This window comes from Sinocyclocheilus grahami, unplaced genomic scaffold (assembly GCF_001515645.1).
Source record: "Sinocyclocheilus grahami isolate Dianchi unplaced genomic scaffold, SAMN03320097.WGS_v1.1 scaffold1551.1, whole genome shotgun sequence".
Classification (NCBI taxonomy): Eukaryota; Metazoa; Chordata; class Actinopteri; order Cypriniformes; family Cyprinidae; genus Sinocyclocheilus; species Sinocyclocheilus grahami.
The window spans coordinates 308,335-327,347 of NW_015506730.1; the positions used below are offsets into that span (position 1 = coordinate 308,335).

General features: G+C 40.9%; 2 protein-coding genes across 2 annotated transcripts in view; both read right to left on the minus strand.

Annotated features, from left to right (window-relative positions):
* The window catches only part of LOC107571119 (zinc finger protein 391-like), an 11,719-nt gene extending 888 nt beyond the window's left edge, over positions 1 to 10,831 (minus strand). Inside the window, exons 1-3 of the mRNA XM_016257394.1 lie at positions 10,594 to 10,831; positions 783 to 1,163; positions 5 to 195 (exon numbers count right to left, since the gene is read on the minus strand). Of these exons, the coding sequence (XP_016112880.1) occupies positions 5 to 195; positions 783 to 1,163; positions 10,594 to 10,831 (810 nt within the window). The remainder of the gene's footprint in view (positions 1 to 4; positions 196 to 782; positions 1,164 to 10,593) is intronic.
* A 2,525-nt stretch (positions 10,832 to 13,356) lies between these two features.
* LOC107571126 (zinc finger protein 501-like) overlaps positions 13,357 to 19,013 on the minus strand; it is a 13,443-nt gene continuing 7,786 nt past the window's right edge. The window contains exons 2-3 of the mRNA XM_016257406.1: positions 15,071 to 15,464; positions 13,357 to 14,573 (exon numbers count right to left, since the gene is read on the minus strand). Of these exons, the coding sequence (XP_016112892.1) occupies positions 13,561 to 14,573; positions 15,071 to 15,464 (1,407 nt within the window). The 3' untranslated portion in view covers positions 13,357 to 13,560. The remainder of the gene's footprint in view (positions 14,574 to 15,070; positions 15,465 to 19,013) is intronic.

Sequence of the window (19,013 nt, forward strand, 5' to 3'; positions counted from 1 at the left end):
CTGCGGTAGTAAAGCTGATGTTGCATATCTTACAGCTGAAGTCTTTCTGTTCTGTGTGTGTTCTCTCGTGTCTCGCTAAATGACCCTCTGAACTCAGTGTTTTTCCACAGGTGGCGCAGGAGAAACTCTTGACCGTCAGCTGATCTTTTGATGTTAAGTATGTTTCTCCGTCAGAAGATGAACAGCCTTCGTCATCTGAAATGAACAAAATGGTTATAAATTCTGGGTTTTAAAATAGATTTGAGATTTGTTTGTAACTCAGGAAATATACAGAAAGTCTGTAATAATTTGTCTATATAAGTCTAGGGGTGAACAATTAATTAAAAAAAAAAATCAAAAAAATGTTTTTTAGAAAACTTTATCATTATTTTTTATTGATAAACTGAGTTTGGAAATGCAACATTCTCCACACGTCACCATATTTATAATTTTATAGTATAAGAAATAGTGTTATTGATATTGCAATGTATTTCTTTCATGATTTTATAATTTATAATAATATATTTATTTATTAATAATTAATTGTAATTCGATTTTTGGCCAAATTATGCAGCCTTACAAACAGGCACGGCAAATCTGGCTCACTTAAAAAACACATTCAAGATCAAAATCTCAACAGAGAGAGAAAAAAATACTATAATTTGCCATTATGTTCCCAAATATCTCTTGAGAGAAAATCTTCTCTCAAAATTGATCAGATCATCAGAGACCAACTGTCAATAAAAACCTGATCCTGCAGAGACTCTGCTGACATTCAAGTGTCATAAAAGGAAGAAACACACCTGGAGGAATGAATTCTTCTTCATCATCATCCCCATTATTCTCATCATCATCCTCCTCTTCCTCATCACTGTGTTGTTGTTCTTTCTCTGCGGTGGTTTCTTCTCCTCGGCTCTCCATCAGGTTCCTGCAGTCCAGCAGTTTGACGGAGCACATCTTCAGCGGCGTCTGCAGCATCTGCTGTTCTCCAGCGTTACAGTCAGAGGTTTGATCAGTGGATTCATGATCCTGAGCGTCAGTATAACAGAGTAAAGTGAGGCTGAGCTCTGAGTCCTGTGTGTCTCTGGATCTCTGATCTCTGACGCTCCAGACTGAATCCTGAGCTTCTGTCCCATCAGCCGCACGCACTGAAACCTGCTCCACATCCTGACAAACACAATCAGCTTATCAATACAGAATCATATATCAGTTGATTCTGACACTCATGAATCAACTTTGAAACGTAAAGGGATAGTTCACACAAAAATGAAAATTCTGTCATTAATTACTCACCCTCATGTCGTTCCAAACATGTAAGACCTTCGTTAATCTTCGAAACACAAATTAAGATATTTTTGATGAAATCCAAAACCTTTCTGACCCTCCATAGACAGCAATGAAACTGAAATGTTCCCAGGCCCAGAAACGTAGTAAGGACTTTGGTTAAATAGTCCATGTGATATCAGTGGTTCATCTGTAATGTTATGAAGCTATGAGAATACTTTTTGTGCAAAAAGAAGGGTTTAATTAAAGATGAAAGAGATGTGTTTTAGCCGATTCTTGAAGATGGCTAAGGACTCGGATTGAGTAGAGCAGGTCATACCACCAGGAGGGACCATTTGATTTAAAAGTCTGTATAAGTGATTTTGTGCCTTTTTGGGATGGGCACATAACTCTGAAGTAATGAATTTAGGTAAAGGGGTGCAGAGCCAGTGGTGGTTTTGTAGGCAAACATTAATGCCTTGAATTTTATGCGAGCAGCTAATGTTAGCCAGTGCAAATTGATAAACAGAGGTGTGACATGCATTTTTTTCGGCTCATTAATCTTGCTGCCGTGTTCTGGATTAATTGTAAAGGCTTGATTGAACTGTCTGGAAGACCTGCCAAGAGAGCATTTCAATAGTCCAGCCTGGACAGAACAAGAGCTTGAACCAGGAGTTGTGAAGCATGTTCTGAAAGAAAGGGCCTGATCTTCTTGATGTTGAATAAAGCTAATCTGCAGGACTGGACAGTTTTAGCAATGTGGTCTGAGAAAGTCAGCTGATCATCAATCATAACTCCAAAGTTTCTGGCTGTTTTTGAAGGAGTTATGGTTTGTGTGTCTAACTGGAAGGTGAAATTGTGATGAAACGATGGGTTTGATGGAACCACAAGCAGTTCTGTCTTGGCAAGAAATGTCTATCCAGCAAGAAATGTCTGTTAGACAAGCTGAGATGCGAGCAGCTATCGTCAGATCATCAGGATGGAATGAGAGGTAGAGTTGAGTGTCATCAGCATAGCAGTGATATGAAAAGCCATGTTTCTGAATGACAGAACCTAGTGATGCCATGTAGACAGAGAAGAGAAGTGGTCCAAGAACCGAGCCCTGAGGCACCCCAGTAGCTAGATGTTGCGACTTGGACACCTCACCTCTCCAAGATATCTTGAAGGACCTATCTGATAGGTAAGACTCAAACCACTGGAGTGCGGTTCCTGAGATGCTCTTTGCCAATAGGGCTGACAGGAGAATCTGGTGGTTAACCATGTCAAAAGCAGCGGACAGATCCAACAAGATAAGTTTTGAAAATTTGGAATCTGCTCTTGCCAGTCTTAGGGCTTCAATAACTGAGAGCAAGCCAGGCTCGTTGAATATTTACTTCTGAAACCAGACTGGTTGCTGTCGAGGAGGTTGTTCTGTGTGAGAAAGGCAGAGACTTGGTTGAACACAGCTTGTTCAAGTGTTTTAGCAATGAACGGAAGAAGGGAAACCGGTCTGTAGTTCTCTAAAAGAGATGGGTTAAGAGTGGGTTTCTTAAGAAGTGGGGTTATAAGAGCCTGTTTAAATGTTGAGGGAAAAACACCAGTGTGAAGAAATGTGTTAATGATGTGAGTGAGTGCACGTACAACTGCAGGAGAAATGGCTTGAAGGAGATGAGATAGAATAGGATTAAGCGGACAAGTAGTAGGATGATTGGAAAGGATGAGTTTGGAGACTTCTGCCTCAGAGAGTGGAGAGAAGGATGAAAACGAGTGTATGTTTGCTGGTAAGATGTGCTTGACAAATTGTGGTGTGGAAAATTGTGCATGCGAGAGTTAGATGAATTGTTAATTTTGTTATGATATAATGTCCTTTTAGCAGTGGAGGCATTAACACAGAATGAAGAGTGGAGTGACTGATACACATTAAGGTCAGTAGTATTTTTTTATTTGTGCCACACCCTTCCAGCAGCCCTGAGCTTAGAATCATGCTCGCGGAGAACATCAGACAGCCAAGGGGCAGAAGGTGTGGTAAAGCCTGTCCTGGAAGACAAGGGGCAGACAGTGTCTAAACCAGATGTAAGAGTGGAGCATAAAGTAGCAGTAGCACTGTTAGCATCAAGAGATGATAACTGTTTAGGGGGAGGAAGCAAAGATGAAACCATAGCAGATAGCCGGGAGGGTGAGAGTGAGCGTAGGTTACGTCGAAAGATGACATGTGGAGGGGTATATGTTGTGTCAGGAACCATGTTGAGGTTAAGAGTGAAGAGGAAGTGATCCGAGGTGTGCAGTGGAGTAACCAGCACATGATCAGTGGAGAAGTGTCTTGTGTAAATAAGGTCCAGTTGGTTGCCTGATTCGTGAGTAGCCGTAGTTAACACTCTCTTGAGATCAAAAGAGGCAAGAAGAGTGTGGAAGTATGCAGCCTGAGGTTTATCTAGGTGGATGTTGAAGTCTCCAAGCACAACTAGGGAGTACCATCCTCAGGAAAGGTTGAGAGCAGCACATCTAATTCTTCCACAAAGTTACCTAGTGGTCCTGGGGCCAATAAACAACTACAAAATAGATTTTAAAAGGGTGGGTAATAGTGACTGAATGTGATTCAAAGGAGCTGTTGATACCCAGAGAAGGTAAAGGAATACATTTCCAATCATTAGAGATAAGCAGACCAGTACCTCCACCTCTTCCAGTCAGACGGGGAGTGTGGGAAAATAAGAAATAATTGGAGTGCTGCAGGGGTAGCAGTGTCCTCTGGTTTGTCTGGTCAGTGCAAATAATCAAAAAGTTGAAAATAAATTATCGGGTAGGGTTAGGGTAGGGAGGGCTTATATTGTCCCAATAAGGTGGCATCCATTTAATAATTTAAATTAAAATGATCATTTACACTCAATACGTTATTATTGCATTCTGTTTTATAATGTACTACCATACTGAGGTGCAGATAATTGCCACTATTTGCAATAAGTAGTTTAAATAGTAGAAAATCCTGCTATTTTAACATAGTGTAAAGCCACAATCACACTAGAGTTTGAGCAAAATTCCCTCTCATGCTTTTTAAAAATTATACACATAACTAGTGTTGTCAAAAGACCAGGTACTTCGGTACCAAGTCGGTACTAAAAAAATGAAAGCGTTACGGTACCAGGCTTTTTTAAGTACCGGTGGTACCGAGAACCCGGTCAACCCGGTTCTTGATGCGCGGCGACAGCGACCTCAAAATGAGGAAACACACCAAACTAACAAAACACTTTAAAGACAGACACCCAGATCAAATGAAGGAGTTCAAGCAGGTAAGTTTCATTTAAATTTATAATATTTAGAGTGTTTCCCATACATTGATTTATTTGTGGCAGCCCGCCACAATATCAAAACTGACCACCACAAATAGATTTTCCAAAAGGCTTTGACTTCATTGAATAAACATGAGCACTGCACATGTCTGCACGTGTCAAAGTCGAAACCCAGTGCGGGTGTTTTTATATCACTGTGTTTCTGAAGGAACCCGACTGTCTTCAGAAAATTATGGATGTCATTTTCATTTCATCTTGCCTGTAATGCCTGAGCAGCGTTTGTGAGCGCAGCGCTTATTTGATTACAGCCGTTACCGGGGAAACCTCTATCTCTCCCGCTCTACAAGCGCCTCCTGCTGGCAGATAATGAATTTGCATATATATGCCGCCACAAATAGAGTGCAAGTCTGTGGGAAACACCGCTTCTGTTATGGATATATTATTCACTATTTTAATTTGAATATCGGATTGAAATGAACATCGCTGTTATTAGTGTAGTTAAGCGTTAGCATAAGAGCAGGCTAAAGCTAATAATGAACATTAGAATGAAATTTCTTTATTAACTATTTAATGCTCCTATAACCTTTATTTAGGACATGATGATATTTACTGTTTTTAAACACCAGAGGCTTTTAAATTAATTGTGAATCTAAAATATGCGTGTTAGATAATGTACAAATGGTTAACATTGTTTGTGTCATATCAGTCAGAAAAGCAGTTCTGGGCTTTTTCTTTTTCTTTTTAGCTAACTTAGTTAGTTGATAATCTTGGCTGAATAACTCTCGGTGAATTGGTACCGAGAACCATGGATTTTCACTGGTATTGGTACCAAATACGGAAATTTAGAATACATCTAAAATGTTTCCTGCAGCGCTGCAGTTTTAAACATATGTTCTTTTAATTCAGCTACGAGGTCATGCTGTGACGTATCGATCTGCTGTTGGTCACACACCAATGACGTGATGCGAATTCACAGATCAGGGTTCACCAAACTTGAACTTTGCTAATCAGTGAAATATCTTCGCACAGGCTTGCGTTTCCGGTCTGATGCATTCACATGCGTATAAATGGAAGTCAATGGAACGAAAATACCGCTCCAAGAATAAAAAGCAAAGTTCACACGGCAAAGTTACTAAATGGACCAAATTTGTTAATACAAGTCACGCGCGAGTGTAACCCAGTAGAACAAAATTCTACAGGTACTGGGTTTATTTCTATTCATTTAGTAATTATTTTTGTTTTGCTCTAATACAGAGCTAAAATGTGAGTGAATTATACATCATTATATTGATGTAAACTAAATGTGCATATGCCCCTTTAAGAGCGCGATCTTATATCAGGTTGGATTGCTATACACATTTGAAAAAAGTGGTTAATAGGGGAGAGAGGAGGGACGTGCAGGAGCTGAGGAGAGGGCTGATCGGAGCAATTGAGCTGACAGATGGCAGAAACTACAGTAAACCAATCGATAGATCCTCATATTAATATTTTGAAGTGTATATAGTGCGTGTGTTTACACGAGTGGTTGAGTTAATTCGGTTGTTCATATTTGAATTCTGAGTGTACGGTTTTTTTCCGTTATTGCGGTTACGCCATTCGCTCGTAAATAGCGCTGAAACAGACTGTGCTTCATGTTATCGTCAACAATAACTTTTTAAGAGAGGACCAGAAGACTGAAATCTTTGTGAATTCGTCGTGTAATTGACCCGAAGGAGACCAGATAGTGCCCCAGATCACCGTGAGGTCTGGGGTTCCTCTGGTTGCGTTGGAGTGTGACCCACATCGGCCGCCAGTGACAGCGCAGGACGAGGATCTGCAAGAGGCCTATCACGGGGGTTCGCGATCATTTCACAGTTCCTAAAGGAATTCAGGTACACTTGTTTGCGTTTGTTTTACACTCAGGAGAGTGAAGAAGCCAGTTTTCCGTTTCCAGTTTTCCAGTTTTCCGTTTCCCGGCCACTACGTTCTCAAGCCACGATTCAGGCCTGCTCGGGGGTGGGTTGTGAGAGTGTGTGTGTGTGTGTTTTAACGGTGTGGGTGTGGGCCCACAGTGGTACCTATCAGTTCATATAGTGTGGTTCAGCGCACTTAGGAACCGTGAGCACTCAGAGTAATATTTTGACACCCAAAGTGAATTATTTTGTAAATTTATTGTCAAGTGTGTTAGTTTGCTCAATTTACTAATTCAAAGTGTACTTGATGGAGAGCTCAATTCAGTAATTCTGTAATACGGTAATTCTCATTTGTGATATTTCCCTTTTGGGGTTAATTTGTACCCAACTTAATCAACTGTATTGTGTAATACTTTGCAACTTGAAATTTCTTCTTTTATTTTACTTTAATTAAATTCTTTATATTTTGTCTACTTCAATTGTTTTATTTATTCAAAATCGTTTATTTTTGACCAGTAAACTGGTGTGAGCATATATTTTATCCAGAGTAACTTTCTAAAAGTGAAGTATTCCATTCAGTGACGCCAGAGGGGCCTTAATACAACATCTCGGGCACTAGATTATTGAACCTGGTGCTGCTCCTTACTAAACCGTTATAAAAGAAGGTAGGGGGCGCTACATAAAGTGGGGGCTCGTCCGGGATCTCCCTCTGATAAGTCTCTGTTGAGTTCCTAAAAAAGACATCCGATCAGCCAAGCCCAAGCACATCTTGCCATCTCATTCTAAGTAACTGAGTAGTGAATAAACCGTTATCATGGCTCTGAGCAAAGACCCCAGCCTGCAAGCGGAGTTAATCAGCTGGTGCCAAAATGTTGGTGTTGATGAGAGTCATGCTTTAATGTTGATAAATGTACCTGTCCACACAGAAGTGGCCGAGATGGAAGACGCAATGGAAACAGTGAAAGTCCTAGGAAGAGTTCGTGTCAGAGACACAAGAGAAGGACCTACCTCACGTTCTCTGTTGGTGTTGTGTGAGTGCAGACAAGCCATTGACCCCACACGCCTACCTCTGGAAGTGTCCCCTGGAGAGAGTAAAGAGCCTTGGACAATCATAGCAGTCCAACCAAGGGAATTCGTATCTGACCCTGCCTCGGGAGATTTTACAGGTCGACTTGCTAAGTTCCTGATGGAAGAAGGTAAATCACTCAGTGACGTACAAACTTTGTTCACTCCCCGCAGCACAACTGACAGTTCCCCTGAGTCCATCATACGCGCCATGGGTGAGATCCTGGAAAAGATTGTAAAGCATCCCAGTGACGCCAATGCATACAGACGCATGCGCACGTTTTCAGCCGTAGTTCCTACCCCCCCAGGAGAGGAGAATATGGAGACATGGATTGAACAAGCGAGGCTTATGATCTACCATCCCGTATTCATTCAGCCCAGGGGCGGGATTTTAAAAGTGGTCTCATAAAGGAGCTGCTGAGAATGCTTGGGATACGTAAATCAAGGACTTCACCCTACCATCCCCAAGGTGACCCACAGCCTGAAAGGTTCAACAGAATGCTTCTTTCCATGCTTGGTATGCTGGATATTGCAGAGAAGAGCAGATGGAGTCAACATGTTAATCGATTAGTACACGCCTACAACTGTACTAAGAACGAGGCCACTGGGCATTCACCATATTATCGATTCCAGAGGAAATGGCAGATCCTGGTTTAGAAGGGGGAGATCCTGGTACAGATAATACTGCCAGAGAGGTAGTACAGCCTGTCCTTTACCGCCCCAAAAGAAATAGAAGACCTGTAGTCCGATTGAGCTATGACTGTTTGGGCCAGCCCAGCAACCGACCTTTAACCCTGGTTCATAGAGGAATGGTCATAAATGTTGAGGGTGGGAGAGAATCAGAAAAGAAACCCTGTAGCACAGTGTGGTGTCACCCTATGGCAAAATGTACTTATTGTGCTCAAGTAAACAATTACTCTGAGCCTAAATTCACCATTAAAGTGTAGAGAAGCAATCTCATGAGGACATGAGATGTTTAGAAGGGGGAGCATGTAACGCAGTAGAACAAAATTCTACAGGTACTGGGTTTATTTCTATTCATTTAGTAATTATTTTTGTTTTGCTCTAATACAGAGCTAAAATGTGAGTGAATTATACATCATTATATTGATGTAAGCTAAATGTGCATATGCCCCTTTAAGAGCGCGATCTTATATCAGGTTTGATTGCTATACACATGAAAAAAAAAAAGGTTAATACGGGAGAGAGGAGGGACGTGCAGGAGCTGAGGAGAGGGCTGATCAGAGCAATTGAGCTGACAGATGGCAGAAACTACAGTAAACCAATCGATAGATCATCATATTAATACTTTGAAGATTCTCATTTGTGATATTTCCCTTTTGGGGTTAATTTGTACCCAACTTAATCAACTGCATTGTGTGATACTTTGCAACTTGAAATTTCTACATTTTTATTTTACTTTAATTAAATTCTTTATATTTTTTTTACTTCAATTGTTTTATTTATTCAAAATCGTTTATTTTTGACCAGTAAACTGATGTGAGCATATATTTTATCCAGAGTAACTTTCTAAAAGTGAAGTATTCCATTCAGTGACGCCAGAGGGGCCTTAATACAACATCTCGGGCACTAGATTATTGAACCTGGTGCTGCTCCTTACTAAACCGTTATAAAAGAAGGTAGGGGGCGCTACACGAGTAAACTGTTCTCTCATTTGTCAAAGTTCCACAGTTTATTTTCCGGGTTTCCACTTAGCTTTCACGCCGGTCATCCGTCAGAATGAACGATAACAGCTTCGCGGGCTTATTGTTGTTTTGTTTTTTTTGTAGCTGTCATTATAATAATTTATCATTTTGAGCAGGAGTCCAGGATTGATTGGGAAAACATTTTTAAAATGCACCTACCGCCTGAGTTTTTGTTCAGGTATTCAGCATTCATCTCATTATATCAAAGTGTTGAAGCAATGTAAATAAGAGACTCGTTGTGCATTGTAGAGAACTTTATTGATAATAACCTATCTTTGTGAGATCGCGATGAACTACGATGAGTGACAGCTTTTTAGTGATTATGAACTGAGCGCTCTTTGTGCCATAGCAACGGACCCCGCTAATAAATATATATATATATAGAGAGAGACAGAGAGAGAGAGCACCCTCACTATTTTAAGAAGCACCATCAGTGATTTGATTCTGGAGCCGGCCTTTACTGTCCCATGAGACCACCGGAGCAGATTTATGAATGACTTTTAAAGCAGCACTACGTAACTTATGGCGCTCTAGTGGTTAATAAACAGAACTGCACACATCCCACGGAAGAACATTCCAACCGGAGCTACTTCTCTAAGTTTATGTCTCTGGCGATTCACGCAGGTATGTGTTACTCCGCAGCGGTGAGGACCCGACCAGGCTACAATAGTCCAAATATAAGTACTTATTATAAGTGTACCGTAGTGATTCGGAATAAGACAAAAATGTGGTTTGGAAGATGAATTCATGATGTACTCGCTCATTATATACATTTTGCAAATTTTGAACAGAAAAAGTTACATAGTGCTTGTTTGTGTTAGATGCAATAAACAAGCATGAGCTGAATCAATCTGCGACTTTATTTACAGGCCTCTGCACGAGAACCAACACAACAACTCCATCACAGGATACAGGGCATACATGGCATTACACCGTGTAACATCTCCCTTTCTTTAAAGAATTGCCACACTCCACTAAGAACCCCCTCCCTCCATTAACAACCCCAACTCCCAAACATGAACTCAAAATTACTAGCTAAACTTATAACTGAACTGCTTTACCGATGCCCTAGTCTGTCTAAGACACTAAGAAGGACTCACAAATCAAGTCTCTGTGGTGGCCGTGACTGACGGCTGCTGCAAGTAATGATCGGGGTTCCCAGTGGTGATGGTTTGTTAGCCACGGTCAGTCTTCGTTCCTGAATTTGCCCTGGTTCACACTCTGTGATGTCCGATGTGTCGTCCTCTCTGTGATTGCCATTTCACTGTAGCTAGCCACTGAGCCCTGCCTCTTGGTGATTAAACTGGTCTGAACGCTCGGCCCTCCGCAAATCCACATGGTTGCACCTGTATAATGTGCCATTCACATTCACAACATAAGACCGCAGATTCACCTTTCCTAAACACTGGCCTCTCCGCCACCGACCTGTGCGGTCTCCAGGCAGGGGTCTCATTCTGATGTGTTCACCGACATTTAGCTCTGGGAGGTCTTTGGCTCTCGCATCGTAATGGAATTTTGTCGTGCGTTGTTTCCACCTCAGTTTCTCCGAAACTCCTTCTACCACCTCGGGGAAAAGTAAACTGTTTGCCATGGGAAGTCCCGTCCTAAGTCTACGGGACATGAGTCGCTGTGCGGGACTGCTGTCTAATCCTTCTGTGAGCATGTTTCGCCAGTGGAGGATTGCTAGCCATGGATCAGACCCGTCAAGTTTTGCTCTCTTACATAGCGATTTCACGATCTTCACTACCAATTCAGCCTTTCCGTTAGATTGGGGGTGCTGGGGTGAAGATGTGACATGAACAAACCCCCACTGTCCCGCAAATTTTGTGAACAGTTCACAAGCGAATTGCGGCCCGTTGTCAGTGATAACCTGATCTGGCTGCCCGTAACGTACAAACTGAACTTTACAGCGTGTAATGACTGTGTCTGCTGTCAGCTGATCAATTTCCCAGTAATCCGAGTAGTGGTCCACTATTATAAGAAATTCCCTTCCACCGTACGCATACAGATCCATACTCACAATTTGCCAGGGGTGGACGGGGATCTCAGGACATCATCGTTTCCCTTTGCTGCTTGTGCGCATACTCGTTACATGCAGAGCAGTTGGCCACATAATATTTTATCTCGCCTCTCATATTAGGCCAGAACAGCGTTTCCTTTGCCTGTCTGTAACAGGCCTCTCCTCCAACATGAGTGGCATGAATGCGAGTCAGCATTTCTGCTCTCAGTGCTTTCGGTATAATAACGCACTGACCTCTGAATAGCACACCATCCTGAATGTTCAGTTCATCTCTGAAGGGCCAGTACTCACGCACCGAGAGCGACATATCTTCTTTGCGCTCTGGCCAGCCAGTTAGCACAATCTTTGCCAGCACCTGCAAAGCATCGTCAGCTTTTGTCTCATTAACAATTTTACTGAGACTGGCATCAGTCACGTTGAGGTGTAGTGCTTGATCTATGAATGAGAACACAGCCTCGGAGCTGTCCACGGTGCTCACAGCATGTTGTAGTAGTCCAGGCTCATTGAACACCTGTTTGTTAAGCGCTGCTCTGCTTAACGTATCACTTATGTACATCTCAGGGCCAGGCTTGTACACGACATTCAGGTTGTAGTTTTTCAGCTGCAACATCATGCTTTGGAGAGGTTTGGGAGCACTCAGGAGTGATTTCTTAAAAATTGACACGAGGGGCTTATGGTTGGTTTCAGCTGTTATTGTCTCCCTACCATACAGATAGTGATGAAACCTCTGACATGTGAATACTATGCTCAAGCGTTCTTTCTCGATTTGGGCATAGTTTTGTTCAGTACGAGTGAGTGCCCGAGAGGCAAATGCCACCGGTTGCCCCTGTTGAAGCAGACAGCAGCCCAGGTCATTCTTGCTGGCGTCGCTTTGTATTGTCACTGGCTTGTCAATGTCATGGTACTTCAAAACAGTGGTAGAAGCCGATCAAGAACCACTACTTTCTGGTGACACATGGCAATGCCCAGGACAAGTCTATCACAAATCATTTAATCTTTGAGTTCCCTGTATTCGCAGGTTGATGCTCGTTCCCGCAGCCTTGTTAGAAAACTGTCAATAGGCTTGTCCACTTCCTGCTTGCAACACCAGAATATATATCTTTCATAGATCACATTTTTCGCAGGCTTGAAGTAGTCACCTAAGGCATCGAGTATGGCTTTCGGATCTTTTGTTTGTGCCTCGCTCAACACAATATTGTGGCTGTAGATATGGCGACATTTGTTGCCCATTAAGCGCCGCAGTGCTGCCGCTCTCACCTCTTTGGGCTTCTCAACTAACCCAGTAGCTAGTTCATAGTCCTCGAATTCCGCTCTGAAATTATCCCAATTTTTGGATATATCTCTGGACATCCGCATGCCCTCGGGAGCGGGAATGCTGTTCAAGGCCATGTTCAGGAATTAGTGCCCACTTCTGACACCATGTTTGTGTTAGATGCAATAAAATCAATCTGCGACTTTATTCACAAGCCCCTGCACGAGAACCAACACAACAACTCCATCACAGGATACAGGCCATCACATATGGCATTACACCGTGTAACAGTGCTGCTTTAAGTGACACATGACAGTAACTCCACGGCAGATGTAGTACCTACATCCAAATTTCATTCATACTATCCTCATTCATATTATAATAGAACATACTTTTTTAACAGTCTCTAAGCTAATTCAAATAAACATGTACTTCCTACTCAAAGTATGCTAATTTCAGTGCACAGTTAGCCTTGGATGCACAAACATTACTTGAAATGGACTTTGACTCTCTAACGCAAATTAAAGGAAATAATAGTCATTTCTAGCCATGATGTGGCAGTATTAAAAACTGCTAAAAGAAGCCGAGACAGTTTTGTGTGGTCATAATTCGAAATATCCCATAAACATACACTTTAATTCTATCTGATCTTTAATTCTATTTGACATTACAGTGAAGTTCAAGTAGCTGCCATAAAACCACCAAACTTGTTTCTACCAAGTAAATATCTTACCTTACATGGCGGCATAAATGCTCTGGAAGAACAGTGAAGAAATGGATAATTAATAAACCATGGTTCTTTCTTGATTAAAAGAAACCGGTCCAGCAATGAAAAACAGAGTGTATTTGCCAGTGACTCTCCTTCATGCATTTCACCACATAAAACATGATTAACAGCCTTATGAAATCCAGGCGCTCGTATTATTGTAGTATTTTATTTTGAGTATTTTTAATAGTTCTGTCTGGTTTAACATAAAATCAATGCTCTACTCTGTCAAACATGACTTTATATATAGCACTTGGATCAATCCACCGCATTAAAAAAAGTTCACTGCCCCCTACTGGCAGTAAGAGCTCAATGAACATTTTCATTTTTTTTCTCCAGATTGACTGATGAAAGTCACTCTGATGATTCTGGAGCAGTTTGTTCTTTAGCGTGTTTGTTCTGGTGGGTCTGAAAACTACCTAAATAAGCGAATCTCTCGCCGCAGATGGAGCAGGAGTAAGGTTTCTCTCCTGTATGAACTCGCTGATGGACCTTAAGGATGTCTGATCGAGCAAACGTCTTGTCACACTGTGAGCATTTGAACGGTCTTTCTCCAGTATGAATCCTCTTGTGGTTTTGAAATATATTATGCTTACTGAAACTCTTCCCACAAACGCTGCAGTGATACGGTTTTTCTCCAGTGTGGACTCTCTTATGAAATACAAAAGAACGTGGATCAGAAAAGCTCTTTCCGCAGTAGGAGCACAGATATGGTTTCTCTCCGGTGTGAATCCTCTCGTGACAATTCCGATTAGATCTTTGACGAAATCGTTTGTCACAATGTTTGCACTGAAACGGTTTCTCATCAGAGTGGATTTTCTGGTGTGACCTTAGAGAGCTTGAGTCTGTGAAGGTTTTCCCACATTCACTGCACTGATACGGCCTCTCATTGGTGTGAACACGCACATGTGTCTTCAGATGAGATCCATGATTGAAGCTCTTCTCACAGTGAGGACACTTGTACGGTCTTTCTCCCGTGTGGATTCGCTTATGAGCATCAAGATTTCCTTTGGTGCTGAAATACTTGTCACATTCGCTGCAGTGGAAAGACTTTTCACTGTGAGTCTTCAAGTGAACTTTTAGACTAGAATGAATGAAAAAAACCTTCCCGCACTGTTCACAGTGAAACTCCTTCTTCCCACTGTGCTCTTTTGAATGAAGTCTCCTCTCTTCTGCGGTAGTAAAGCTGATGTTGCATATCTTACAGCTGAAGTCTTTCTGTTCTGTGTGTGTTCTCTCGTGTCTCGCTAAATGACCCTCTGAACTCAGTGTTTTTCCACAGGTGGCGCAGGAGAAACTCTTGACCGTCAGCTGATCTTTTGATGTTAAGTCTGTTTTTCCGTCAGAAGATGAACAGCCTTTATCATCTGAAATGAAAAAAAATGGTTATAAATTCTGGGTTTTAAAATATACTTCAAAAGAGTTTGTGTGAAACTCTGCAAGTTAATTAAATAAACTCATGCATAGACATATTGATATTGATAAAGTGAGTTTGGAAATGCAACATACACCACTCATTTCACCATATTTATAATGTAATTTTACAGTATAATAGCATTATTGCAATCGAAATGTGTTTCTTTCATGATTTTATAATTGAACTATAAATCTCTCATGACAAAAATAATTTAAATTAGATTTTTGGTCAAACCGTGCAGTCTTACTAACAGGCACAGCAAATCTGTCTCTCTTAAAAAAAACACATTCTAGATAAAAATCTCCATCAAAATGCCATTATATTCCCAAATATCTCAGAATATCTTAACTCAAAATTGATCAGATCATCAGAGACCAACTGTCAATAAAAACCTGATCCTGCAGAGACTCTGCTGACATTCAAGTGTCATAAAAGGAAGAAACAAACCTGGAGGAATGAAATCTTCATCTTCATCATTCCCATTATTCTCATCATCATCATCTTCCTCATCATCATTCTCATCATCCTCCTCCTCTTCCTCATCACGGTGTTGTTGTTCTTTCTCTGCGGTGGTTTCTTCTCCTCGGCTCTCCATCAGGTTCCTGCAGTCCAGCAGTTTGACGGAGCACATCTTCAGCGGCGTCTGCAGCATCTGCTGTTCTCCAGCGTTACAGTCAGAGGTTTGATCAGTGGATTCATGATCCTGAGCGTCAGTATAACAGAGTAAAGTGAGGCTGAGCTCTGAGTCCTGTGTGTCTCTGGATCTCTGATCTCTGACGCTCCAGACTGAATCCTGAGCTTCTGTCCCATCAGCCGCACGCACTGAAACCTGCTCCACATCCTGACAAACACAATCAGCTTATCAATACAGAATCATATATCAGTTGATTCTGACACTCATGAATCAACTTTGAAACGTAAAGGGATAGTTCACCCAAAAATGAATATTCTGTCATTAATTACTCACCCTCATGTCGTTCCAAACCTGTAAGACCTTCATTCATCTTCGAATCACAAATTAAGATATTTTTGATGAAATCCGAGAGCTTTCTGACTCTCCATAGACAGCAATGAAACTGAAATGTTCCCAGGCCCAGAAACGTAGTAAGGACTTTGGTTAAATAGTCCATGTGATATCAGTGGTTCAACCGTAATTTTATGACGCTATGAGAATACGTTTTGTGCACAAAGAAAACAAAAACAACACATTTATTCAGTAATTTCCTCTCTTCCGTGTCAGTCTCCACTGCGCGTTCAAATGCTGACGCAGGAGCTAACAATTCAGAGTAACTGAACACCCTCAACAATCTCCCCATGATGCTTCCACTCATATTTCTGTGTTTTGTAAATTTCAGAAATAGTCATATCTTTCCTTGACCTGGTTTGAAGTTGTCTAGTGAACAATGTTAACTGGACAACCTCATTTGCTTGACGTATCGAAGCAGTAAATCAACATCCCGCTCAACAGCCAGCCGCCATAGCTTCAGTTGCTCTGAATCCTTTACTCGCTCTAAATCTTTTATATACTAAGAGTGAAAGGTAAGTCTTTCATCTGTCTCTCACTGGTTTCTCACGATTCAGGCATCCAGGAAATGCACACTTTAGCACCATTTGAAAAACTACACCAAGATGTAAAGCACAATCAATGCAGAATTCAATAGCTTGCATACAGCATGCGTCTTCCTCGTCTTGTAAACAAGGCGCAGCGCATCAGCAGCATCACATGCATGCGTTGTGGTACTGTAAAAAAAATTCTGTAAAATTGACGGTAAAAGACCGACAGCTGTGGTTGCCAGAATTTTACCGTAAAAAAATATGGTAGCAACATTTTAGGTTTTACGGTTTTAACTTAAATTTACATTGAAATACCGTAATTTCATTAACTGATATAATGTTAATATACCAACCTATTGAAGTACTGAAATCTGTTTTGTACCTTTGTAATACACCAGGGGTTTTCAACCTTTTAGGACATGCGCCGCCCCCCCCAAGTTTGTCTAATTTCACCCACCTAAAAAGGGTTTAGAACCACCCCTGGTATAGCGTGCATAATTATACTGAAACATAAATATATAACCAGTTTACCTGATTCAATGTGATGGCTGAGCCTGTTTCTGAGATAACAACATGCCAATCCGTGGTTGGATTTCCGACACGGCTAACCGTAAATCATCTTACACTGTCAATAAGCGTGACTGATACTCGAGCCAACTCTGCTCTAACTGTCGACTAGCAGTGGGAGTCAGATTGCCCCCTAGTGGATGGCTAACTCATATTCCTAAATCCTCAAGGGAATGTCTTTGAATTAACCTGCGCGCCCCACAGGTTGAAAACCCCAGTAATACACTGATATCCACCAAAAGCAGGTGGTGATGAGAGTCACATGATGAACCAAAGCTCATCACAAGCACCTTTTAAATAATAACATATATAGAAGTTGCACAGTGTCATTCACACAAACACTAAACACACATGAAACTGAAATAATGCAATAAACATTAATTTAACAACATTAGATGTAACATACAACCCTAATGTACAAAACTGATAAGAACAAAATAAGAAGAAACCGTTATTTCAACAAAAAAACATTAAATTTGAAATGTAATGCAGGGAATTCTGGGAATGTCAATTTACGGTTATTCACTGTAAATTATACGTTCTTTTTTTTACTTCCAAAAATGGTATACTACCGTAAAATTAAATGTAATGTCCAATACAGTTTTTCACTGTATACTGTAGGGGAAATTACCGTTAACCATTTAACAGGATTTTACAGTAGCATTTTTACAGTGTTTTAACATGCACACGTCAAAGACTGACACGGAAGAGAAGAAATTGCTGGATAAAGTAATTATTTTTGTGGATTGTCTATTTATACTGTGCAAATAGGCCGCCTTGTTGGCAGAGGCTATTTACACTAACTCCGCCCACCACTGTGTGATTGGGCTAGTCAACACTATAAAAGACGATCATTTAACTACATCTCCAGTGGCACAGATGGTAAAGCGCATACTGTGGTCATTTTTGACAGGATCGACAAGTTTGAATCGGCCTTTTGCCAAACTTTTTTTTCTCTTTTTTTAAATCTCATATCACATCGGAAAGGCATTTGTTCTCAATAAAAATGAAGGAAATTTACATTTACATTTAGATTTTAGACATTTAGCAGACGCTTTTATCCAAAGCGACTTACAAATGAGGACAAATGGAAACAATCAAAATCAACAAAATAATATGCAAGTGCTATAACCAGTCTCAGTTAGCAATATTTTTTTTTAAATCATATAATAAATAAATATAAAACAGATAGAATAGAAAAAGAATAGAGCAAGCTAGAGTTAGAGGCCTTTTTTGCATAATAAATAAAAAGAAAACAAATAGATAGAATAAAAAAAGATTAGAGAAGCAAGTGTTGTTTTTTTTTAATGAAAACAAGCAGTTAGTAAATAAATAGAGTGCAAGTCTAAAAGGGACAAGTAAAAAAAAAAATAAAGAATAGAATTAGAATAGAGAGTGCTAGAGTTAGAGAGTTAAATATAGATGGAAGAGATGTGTTTTTAGCTGATTTTTGAAGATGGCTAAGGACTCGGATTGAATTGAGCAGGTCATTCCACCAGGAGGGAACATTTATTTTTAAAAGTCTGTATAAGTGATTTTGTGCCTTTTTGGGATGGCCACACGAGTCTGAAGTAATGAATTTAGGTAAAGGGGTGCAGAGCCAGTGGTGGTTTTGTAGGCAAACATTAATGCCTTGAATTTCATGCGAGCAGGTAATGTTTGCCAGTGCAAATTGATAAACAGAGGTGTGACGTGCATTCTTTTTGGCTCGTTAAAATTAATCTTGCTGCCGCGTTCTGGATTAATTGTAAAGTTTTGATTGAACTGTCTGGAAGAGCTGCCAAGAGAGCATTGCAATAGTCCAGCCTGGACAGAACAAGAGCTTGAACCAGGAGTTGTGAAGCATGTTCTGAAAGAAAGGGCCTGATCTTCTCAATGTTGAATAAAGCAAATCTGCAGGACCGGGCAGTTTTAGCAATGTGGTCTGAGAAAGTCAGCTGATCATCAATCATAACTCCAAGGTTTCTGGCTGTTTTTGAAGGAGTTATGGTTGATGAGCCTAACTGGATGGTGAAATTGTGATGAAACAATGGGTTTGTTGAAACCACAAGCAGTTCTGTCTTGGCAAGGTTGAGTTGAAGGTGATGGTCCTTCATCCAGCAAGAAATGTCTGTTAGACAAACTGAGATGCGAGCAGCTATCGTCGGATCATCAGGATGGAATGAGAGGTAGAGTTGAGTGTCATCAGCATAGCAGTGATATGAAAAGCCATGTTTCTGAATGACAGAACCTAGTGATGCCATGTAGACAGAGAAGAGAAGTGGTCCAA